The sequence below is a fragment of the Numida meleagris genome, chromosome 7 (assembly GCF_002078875.1).
Source record: "Numida meleagris isolate 19003 breed g44 Domestic line chromosome 7, NumMel1.0, whole genome shotgun sequence".
NCBI lineage: Eukaryota > Metazoa > Chordata > Aves > Galliformes > Numididae > Numida > Numida meleagris.
This window is the reverse complement of record NC_034415.1, coordinates 25,329,744-25,339,392: the sequence shown is the minus strand read 5'-3', so window position 1 is coordinate 25,339,392 and position 9,649 is coordinate 25,329,744. Positions and strand designations below refer to the sequence as shown.

The 9,649-nt window shown below is 57.6% G+C and overlaps 1 protein-coding gene across 6 annotated transcripts in view; it reads left to right on the top strand.

The window, feature by feature from the left end:
- The window catches only part of SSBP3 (single stranded DNA binding protein 3), a 50,778-nt gene continuing 41,375 nt past the window's right edge, over nucleotides 247-9,649 (top strand). For 3 of the 6 annotated variants that reach the window (XM_021405547.1, XM_021405546.1, XM_021405544.1), the window contains exons 1-4: nucleotides 249-452; nucleotides 580-652; nucleotides 799-860; nucleotides 979-1,063. In XM_021405547.1, the coding sequence (XP_021261222.1) occupies nucleotides 397-452; nucleotides 580-652; nucleotides 799-860; nucleotides 979-1,063 (276 nt within the window). In that variant the 5' untranslated portion in view covers nucleotides 249-396. Of the gene's footprint in view, nucleotides 453-579; nucleotides 653-798; nucleotides 861-978; nucleotides 1,064-9,649 lie in introns of all 6 variants that reach the window. The other 3 variants (XM_021405549.1, XM_021405548.1, XM_021405543.1) reach the window with 2 other exon arrangements.

The following is a 9,649-nucleotide window of genomic DNA, read 5'->3' as shown; positions in this document are numbered from 1 at the left end:
CACGCCCCTCCGCGCGGCCATCCCTGCCCGCCCGCCGTGCGGCGCTAGGACCGCGCGGCGCCGCGCTCTCCCCTCCTCCCTCTCCACCGCGGGAGGCCGCCCGCCCGCCGCTCGCGGAGGGGGCGTGGCCACGCTAGACTCCTCCCCATCTCCTCGGCGATTGGCGGAGCCGCCCATCGATCAGCAGGGGGGCGGTGCCCGGCGCGGCCACGTTCGGGTGCGCGGCGCGGCGAGCGGCGGCAGGCGGGCGGGCGCGGCAAGCAGCGGCGGCGGCGGCGGCAGCGGGGCCATGGGGGCGCGGTGGGGGCCGGCGCTCTGACAGCCTCCGGTGCGCGGCGAAGCGGAGCGGGCAGAGCGGCTCGGGCGGGCGGGCCCCCACCCAGCTCGGCGCGGAACATGTTCGCCAAGGGGAAAGGCTCGGCCGTGCCCTCGGACGGCCAGGCGCGGGAGAAGTAAGCGGGGAGGAGGAGAGAGGGAGGGAGCGGGGGGGTGCGGTGCGGGAGGAGCCCGGCTGCGGGCTTTGTGCGGGGCGGGGGCCTCGCTGCCGCCCCCCCGCCGACCGCCGCCGGGCTCTTGCAGGCTGGCCCTGTACGTCTACGAGTACCTGCTGCACGTCGGCGCCCAGAAGTCGGCGCAGACCTTCCTGTCCGAGGTGAGCCCCCCCGCCGCCCTTTGTGCTCCGCCGCCGCCTCCCGGCCTCCATCTTGTGCGGGGCGGGCGAGCGGCGGCGGCCGGCGGGGTCCCCCCCGCTCGTCGGGGCCCCGCAGCCCACTGGCGGCCCCTTCCTCTCGCCCGCAGATCCGGTGGGAGAAGAACATCACGCTGGGAGAGCCCCCCGGCTTCCTGCACTCCTGGTGGTGGTGAGTGAGGGGCGCGGGGAGGGGGGGGTCGCGGTGAGTCAGCAGCCCCGGGGCCGTGCCGGGCGCTGGGGGGGCACCCGGTAACCGGGGCTCCCTCCCCTCTGTTTGTGCCACGCAGCGTGTTCTGGGACCTGTACTGCGCGGCCCCTGAACGGCGAGACACTTGCGAGCATTCGAGCGAAGCGAAAGCCTTCCATGACTATGTGAGTAACAACAAGTTTCTGCTCCTCGCGGTAATTACGGAGTTGGGGCGCTCGGGCTCCTCGGCGTGCTGGCAGCAGCGTGGTTCCAACCAGCAGCGCTCCGATTCGGCCGAACGGCGTTTCATAACGTTGCAATTATGCAAATGAGCCCAGATGCTTTATCTCCAGCACTTGGAGGCGTTGGGGCTGCTGGTGGGACCTGGCGGTGGCGCGTGGCGATGGGCAACAAAGCGTTGGCCGTGAGCGCGGTGGTGGAGGTCGGCGGCTGTGGGCCTGGTGCTGAGGATGTCTCGTTGGTAAATGCCGTGGTGGCAGCTGGGGATGGAGGGGAGATTCCCCAGAGCACCATCCGAAAGCCTCGTGAGTCTGTGGGGCTGCCTTGGTTGGCTGGGAGCGCTCCCTGGAATGAGCAGCATGGAGGAACTCATGAGCTGGAGGGGATGGTGTGGACTTCCAGCCACCATGGCTGGTGGAGTTTGGGCCCTCTAGGGTCCCCGTGCAAAGCATGGCTCCTCCAACTGTTTCACTCCAGTTTTGAGTTGCTGGACCTGCTTGCTTGCTTGTAGCAAACGTAGGGGTGCTGCTTGCAACCTGCTGGGCTCCAACGTGGTGGCTCCACCGCCATCCTGTGTGTGCAGGTCCTTGGGCGGTTGGTGACAGCGGTCATGGACCGTCCTGGGTGTGCAGGACCTCGGGTAGTTGTCCTCTCTGGAGGTGTTGGTGGAACCCAGCAGATGCTTTTCTTCAGGTGTGTTCCCCAAAAGCGCCCATGTCCCACGGCGCGGGGCTTGTTGGTGCTGGCTGCAGGTGGGCTGCCCGCTCCGTCCCGCTGAAGTCACCCAGATCTGCAGCGCTGATCTGCAGCGGGAGGAATTTGAATCAAAGGATTAGTCACCTGGCTGTGGGCTTGGAGCGGAGTCAAGCGAGTTTAAATTGTGTAGCAGGAGCTGTTTTTGTCTGTTCCTGGGAGCCTATGGTATGGAAACCATTTTTCCTCCCTTCCCCAGTCTCTCGCTGCCTCGACATGCCTGGGTTGAGCTGCTGGGAGATGCACAAGGTTGGGCTGGAAGCAGCACGGGGACCTTCGCTGCTCCTCCTGCTTGGGGAGCGGAGCCCAAATCTGCGTCGCTGCCGATCCCGTGTCCTTCCCTCAATGAACGTGGTGTGGAGCTGAACCCTCGTGGGGGTGGGCAGCTCAGTTGTCCCCTGGGGAGGCTGATCCAAGTCTGTGCTGGCTGTCCATCTGTCTGTCCTGTGGCCACCGCTCCGCTCCCGGTTGTGCCGTGCTGCTTCCTGCGTAGCTGCTTTTTATTTACTGGGTCGGATTAAAATGTTGAACTCCTGAACCGAGGGTGAGAGAGGGCTGACAACCCAGAGTTTGTCAGCACATCCATCAGTGCTGGGCTCTGCAGCTTGGCAGCGCCTGCCGCTCCTCCTCACGTGTTTTGGGCCAAATCCCATCTTTTTTGGAGCCTGGTTAGGTTGGAGCAAGGCAAAGGTGGATCTTCAGGCAGTAAAGCTTTGGGTAAAGATGACATTAGCAACCAAGGCATAGCAGTGCTACGTTCGCAGCAGCCTCCTAATAATGTCTGAGGATTTAGTGTATTTAGAGAAATTAATCTTTTTTAGCTTGGTAATAACTCTAACAATAGGCATGAGTGCATTAAATGATTCGCATAAACTTCTTTAATACATGTTGCTTTAAGCTTACAGTAAATAGACGCAATCCTGATTGTTTTAATTCTCAGTGTAATGCAGTTCTGTAACAGCCCCAAGTGCTTCACCTTTTGGGTCTGACTGCAAAGACGCGTGAGGAGGTTTTTGGTCCTCCCTTGGCTTTGCCACCCCAGTTTGGTGTCCTGGGTCTGTCTGGCCTTAAGGTGCGTGCGTTCGGTTGGGGATGCTCGTGGTGCTCTCCCTGCGTGGAGCACCAAGTGTACTTTGCAGGGCAGGGACCTGCCCGGCTCAAACTTAAATATTGACCAAAGCCAGGAACTAGGTGATAACCGGTGCGTGTGAATGGTGCCTTGTTCCCTGGGGCTGGCACGTGGCTGCGGTTGTGCAGCACGGGGCTGAGCCCTGGTGCATCCCATGCTGGGGGATGCTCTGGGTGGGGAGAATGTCACTAACTGCCCAAACGCCAAACCCCGTAGCGTATTGGTGACGTGCAACAGCTCGGAGCGATGCTAGGCCTCCTGTGAGCCCCGGGCTGGGTGGACCAGTGAGTAATTTCATCTGTTGGTTGTGGTTAAAAATATCCCAATATAGGCTTTGCCCCAGATTCGTAGAGCATCGTGTTGAAACCTGGCCAATCGCAGAACTGGCTGTGCAGCGGTCGCACGGGTCTGCGCCAAGCGCCGTGTTTGTTTACCAGAAGGCAGTGGGTTTGCCGTGCAACTCGAGGCACAGCGCGGAGGGATGCTGCGGGGTCCGCGGAGCGCTGGCACCGGGAGGCACTGGCTGCAGAACCTCGTGCTTGGGCGCAGAGCGGTGTGCTTCATTAGCAGAGTGTTAACGCTGGGATTTTGCATGCTGTGTAATTTCCATTTCATTTCCCAGCGTAACTGTACGGGAACTGTTAGGAGCAGCAGGACAAATTATCAATTTCCCCCTCCATTTTTTAATTTTTTTATTTTTTTTTTGGTGAGAAAGTGAAAACACAGGTCACGCCTCTCTTGTAGTGGATGCTCCTTGAGTGCCATGGTGAAGCAGCACTATTTTCCCTCCTTTGCCCGTGGTTCCCCTCCCAGGGCAGGGCAGCGGGCTGCTGTTGCGAGGAGTGGGACGTGGGTCTGTGCGTTTGGGAGGAGCGCCGTGTTTCTCCCTTTTTGTCTCAGCACGTGTGCAGATCTGACTGTTAACGCAGCTAACGCCTTGTGCCACTTGCAGTTTCATTAGTCAGCCTCTTCCACCACCTGTATCAGAGTTATCCAGAAGTTAACAGCAGTGCTCTGGTTCCCTACGGCCGCACGGTGCTGATCCCCGGCTGCCTTCCGAGACTTGACCTGTTCTACAGGCGTCGCCTGACCCATAGCAATTGATTTGGGTGGGTTTTTTATTTTGGCTTTATTCCTATTCCCATCCAACTGGGCAGGCTGCTGGCTCAACCCTCCGGCCCTCGGAGGTGCTGTGGACAGGGGGCAGCCCCGCTCTGCCTCCCCGCTTCCCCTTTGGCCGACGCTGTGTATCACAGCATGACGTGGTGCCCGCTCGCTCCGTGCCTCCCACGGCCAGCGAGCTACAAAGGGAGCGTGCGGCATGACAGGGGATTTCAGCCACCGCGTTATCTCAGAATTGGCCGATTGATGGTTGCAGTTCAGCGTTTCAACATTGTGAAAGCCAATACAATTTGAGTTAGCGGTGATGACTGCCAGTTTAAATACCGCAGTGAATTTCTGTCAAAGAGCTAATACATGGAAAGGGGAATTGCAGAAAACTTGATCACCAGAACCACTTCAGTCGATTTTGGCCTCCAGCTACAGAAAATGAACTTAAATCTAGTTGACTGTTGCTACATACTTTTTGTGGTATTGCTCTGCCTGTGCGGCCAGCTTGAGTGCAACTTGCAGGAGAGGAGAATCAGAGTGGTGCTCGGCTGCTGGAGACTTTACTTCATCTTTCCTCTCCTCTGCTACACCCAGTTCCCCCCTGCAAAAAAAAATCCATACTCACCAGCATTCAAAATTGTGTCGTGGAAGATTTACGTTGCAGCAGCTTCAGCTTGCTTTTAAGCATGCAACGTGGTCGTTAGAGCAGTTCATTGATTTATTTTATTTTTTTAACCTCAAGAAACCAATGCAGTTCTTTCTCTCTAACTGCTTCTGTCTGGAAGGATGCTGTGCTGCAGCTGGGGAAGGTGTTGTTGGTCGCAGAGAGAATGGGGAGCGTGGTGTCTGTGTCTGGATGGGGGCACCCAGGTCTCTTCCCCCCCCCCCCCCCCAACATGTGAAACCTTTCGTCTTGGATTCAGATCTCAGTGAAGATGCTGAAGCCAGAGGGATGTGGCAGCTGGTGTGGTGTAAGCCACGGTGCGATGACAGCCGGGGAATCTGGAAGGATGTTGGTCTGCCAGCAGTGTAGTGTCACCCAGGGCTTTGAACCCCAAACCCGGCTTCCCCCAGAAGATGCTTTCCAGCTGTGCTTTGGAGGTGACGTGCAGCAAGGTGTGCTGAGGTGTCCCCGGGCTGTGAGGCAGCTCCTTTCTGTGTCAGAGCACTCTGTGTCCCGTGTTGGCTGCTCTCACGAGTGTGTGTGGTTGGTGCAGAATGGCACCTGGCGGGTGAGGCACCGCACTGGGATCTATGTTGGGTTCAAGTGTGGCTGTTGTCTCTCCCAAACCGGGCTGTCCCATTGCTCCAGGACCACCAAAAGGATGGTGCTCCAAGCACCTGTAGCTTGGTGGCTGCACGGGTTTGGGTATGAGATGCTGTGATGGCAGCGGAGGTCACTGTCCATCTCCGCATGTGTTGTGGAGGTGGTCCCCAGCTCTGCATGCATGGTGTTGGTCCCAGGTATCTCTGCACCTGGTAGAGGTGGTGATCTCCAGGTATCTCTGCAGTGTGCTCTTTGGAGCGGGTTTCCTACAGTGTGTTGTATGGGAGGGCTGGTGCTTTTGGGCCATGCTCAGCAGGGTGTGGGATGTGGGTTGGGGACAGCCCTGCGCAGTCCCTGCCAGCCCCAGAGGCATCACCGGAGCCGTGAGCAGTGACTGCACGGCTCCAGCCCCTTTCTGCACAGCTGGGCTGCATCCAGACCCGCTCTGCAGGGGCAGGGATCCCCATAGGTAACCAGAGAGAGGAGTTTCCTCCCGGAGTGGCAGGCTGCCAGGAACAGCTGCAGAACTCCAAATCGTTTTTTTTTTTCCTTTAAAAAAAAAAAGGGGGGGGAGTGGGGGGACAGAGAAATTCCCTCTCCTTGCAGTGCGCTGGGCTCAGCCTCCCATCCTTCTTTGGGGACAGTTACTGGTTCACCCGCACTGCGTGCAAGCGCTAGTGCCCCTCACCATGCTGCTTTTCCTGGAGCGCTGTGCAAAGCTGAATTTTTGTTTATTTTCTAAGCAATGTCTGCTGTTGGTGCGGAACAACCTCCACTTCTGCACTTCTTGCTGCACAGGGTGATGGAAACATGCCGTTTCGGAGCAATACCTTCCTGTAGTTGCTATTGATGGAAAAGCCAAGTGTGCTAAACTTGAGGTCAGAGCACTGAGCTTATGTCTTAGTCTTTGACTGGGGAGCCTAAATATTTATCCTGTTCTGTCCCTAATGAAAACAAATTGTCAACAGTTGTTCAGTAACTGACTAAATTAAAATCTGTAATTAGTCAATTAGATTAAAGAGTTGGCACAACCTGATTGTATCATGCTGGTTAGGTTATTAAGAGAAAGGGTGTGATTTTTAATTACTGCATGCTAATTTTGACAGTTTCAAATGGAAACAGACGTTTTCCCCCCCTCCGCTCAGAGTGCCTCTGTAAAAGTAAGGCACTGGAATGTATTTTATGTCAACAAATGGTGTGAAGATGCAAAGTTTCTCCGGCTTGAATCCGCCAGGGATTTCCACCGAAAAGTGGGGGTGGCTGGGAGGAGAGGAAGCCGCCCAAGACGGCGTGGTTGTTTAATTCTGCCTGACAATGGGAGGCTGGGTGGGTTTGGATGCTCCTCGTGCATCCTGGGGGTGGGAGGGGGCACAGGCGTGGGTGTCCCCTGCAACCATGCGTTCGTGGGGCAGCGCTCGTGCTGCTCGGCATCTCAGCCGGAGCCAGCCTCGAGCAGAACGACGGGTAGCAATGAGATGCAGCTGAGTGGTTTTTGTGTGTGTGCTTTTTCTTCATTGTTTTGTTTTTAACCTCTATGGCGCTGCGAGAGGGGCTGGCTTCAGTGGAGGAGAAGCTCACGAGGAGGAGGAAGGCCATGTAGGGCCGGCGCAGCGGCCGCGTGCAATCCCATTGTCTGCCCCGGAGCTGCGGCCACGTGCGAGGGGACCCGCACGCCGCGGCCCCCAGCTCCGCACCGCCCTCCCTGCGGCGGGGGGGCCACGGCCCCCGGCAGATTTGTGGCTCTGGGTAAACACGAGGCTTGTAAACCTTCCCCTCGCTTCCTTCCTGGGGTCCTCACGCAGGAACAAAGGGAGCGAGGGTGAGGGTGTGCGAGGCACCTCGGCTCTTCAAAGCGTATGGGGAGGGGGCAGAGCCCCCCCATCGCTGCCACGGGGAGGTGCGTGAGGTCGGTACAGCGTGTATTGGGTACGAGTGAGGCTTTCCTGTTCCCCTGATCATTTCCTTCCTCACCTTGGAAACTTGGATTTTCTCCTACCTTTTGTTCCATATTTTCTCTTTTAAAGCAGCCCCTGGCTCTATTGGAAACAGCTGCCACGCCGGTCCTGGGAGCTGGGGCTCTTTCTCCTCCTTAATACCATTCGCCATTCTACTAGCTACCCTACCAAATTGAATGGCAACTGGTCGCACAAAATCCTTGCTTATGCAGGAGCAGACGATGCCTGTTTTGGTGCACCCCATCCAGCTGCAGCTTCTGAGCTGCTGTCACTGGCGGGGATCATGAAGCTGCTGCTCCTCCAGCAGCATCGTGTGGGCACACTGACAGGGGCAAGTCCCTGGCATCGGGGTGCTGAGGTGTGCCCAGCCCTGCCACGGACCCTTCTCCTGCTGCTGGGATGGTGAAAGCCATGCCCGTGGCATGGGTTGGTGCACGTGGTGCTGTCTCCTCGCTGGGGAAGAGATGCTGTGCTGTCGGTGGAAGACGTGGTGCCTGCAGGGAGTCTGGCTGCTGAAAAAATGTATATAAATATAAAAATATCCCGCCTGCGTGCCCTGAGGAGATGGCAGTAATTGGGTTTTGTGTTTCCAGGCCAGGGGAAGGGTTGGTGCAACCACTGCTGCGTGTCTCCTGGGGCAGCGCTGCGGGGGCTCCCGCTGTGGGACAGGGCTGGTTCTGGTGCTGGGCACCATCTCAGGGTGACTTCCTCAGCCCAGCTGGGGGGACATGGGGCTCCGCTGGGGGGCGGGGGGCTCTGCCGGCCGGAAATGGCTCCTTCCTCTGCAGAGCAGCCCTGGGCTGGTGGGGGGGAGTGAAAACGGCTCTTCGACAAGTAAACAAATACCTCGCTGCGGGCTCGATGGGGTGGTGTTTTTTTTCTCCTCCTTTCAAAACTCCTGCTCGTGGCCGCAAGCACCGGGGCTGTTTGCTGAAGGGGTTGGTGCCAGGAGATGAGTTCAAAGCTACAGCTGTGCTGTTAGGCGGGGTGTGGGGGGGAATTTCCAAAACACGGGGCAGGCGCTCGGCCACTTCCTGCACATGGTGGGGCTGAGCCCGTGCTGCCAGGGCTGGGGGCTGGCCATGGACAGGAGGGCACTAAGGAGGTGCCGTGGGAGCTGCCCTTCAGCTCCATGTGCTTACATTTTTATTATTGTGGAGGAGGAAAGCTCAGTCTCCCTGATGTCAAAATTAAGCAAAATACGTATAAATCAAGGTATTTAATGTACATTTGTGTTAGATGGGGCCTGCTGTCAGGGCCTGGCCGCACGGGGCGGCCTAGCAGCGAAGCATAGGGCTCCAGTGTATGCCCTAACTGCAGGCTGCCCCGTGCCCCTGCTTCATGGAAATGGCTATGGCAGGACAGATGGCTGTAACAGCTCTTTCCTACCCCCACCCAGACCTGCGGGGCCCCCTGGCTTGGGCGAAGTGTATCCGTCCCCATGCTGAAGTAGTTCTGGAAGGAACCCACAGCCCTTGCCAGCGCTTTTATTTTCCTTCCCCCTCCGCCTTTCTGCTCTTTCTGCCTCTGACAAGTGCAGTCACAACACCAATCTGGGTGTTTTGACTTGGTTTCTGTGCCGTCGGCAGGGTAACAGCGATGCAGCTCTGTACGTGGGGCCTTGGTTGGGACCCTTCTCGTCCCCCCGCAGCTGCAATTAAACCTGTAGGTTCATCAGCCTCTCTGTAGCCCCTGTGATGATGTGGGGGCAGGGCCAGGAGCCCCCCAGCACAGTGTGCGCGTTCTCCCCATGTCCATCTGTCCATCTGGGGCTGAACCCTCCGGGACTGCTGCCCCACAGCGCTGTGCGAGGCAGTGCCACTGCAGCCTGTGGTGTCAAGATAAAGTCCAAAGGAAGACCTCTGGCTGTGTCTTAAGCTAACATTTTCTTTCTAATTTTTTTTCTAATGTTTCTGCATAAACCCTTAAACATTTGATCTCGAGCGTCTCTCCTCCCAGGGTGCAGCAGCTTTCTGTAGTGAAAATGAGCTCTTGCTGCCCGGCCTGGCTGCCTCACACAGCTTCTATGTGGTTGGACTTTTTCTGTCCCCTTTTTTCCCCCTGATCTCAAATAACCTCACCAGGCTGAGCTCACACCTCTGTTCAATATTTTTTTGGATACAAACAAGTTTCCAAAGTGGAGGATGCAGTGCAGTGGCTCTGGCACACAGCTGAGCTCCACAGCGATGTGCACGTCCTCTGGCCATAGCACGGACGTGATGCTGGTGCTCGTTTCCCAGAACATGAATCCCTCATGCCTGGGGTGGTTTGATCCTGCACCCCAGAAGAGTGAGAGTCTCTCATGCCTGGACTGGTT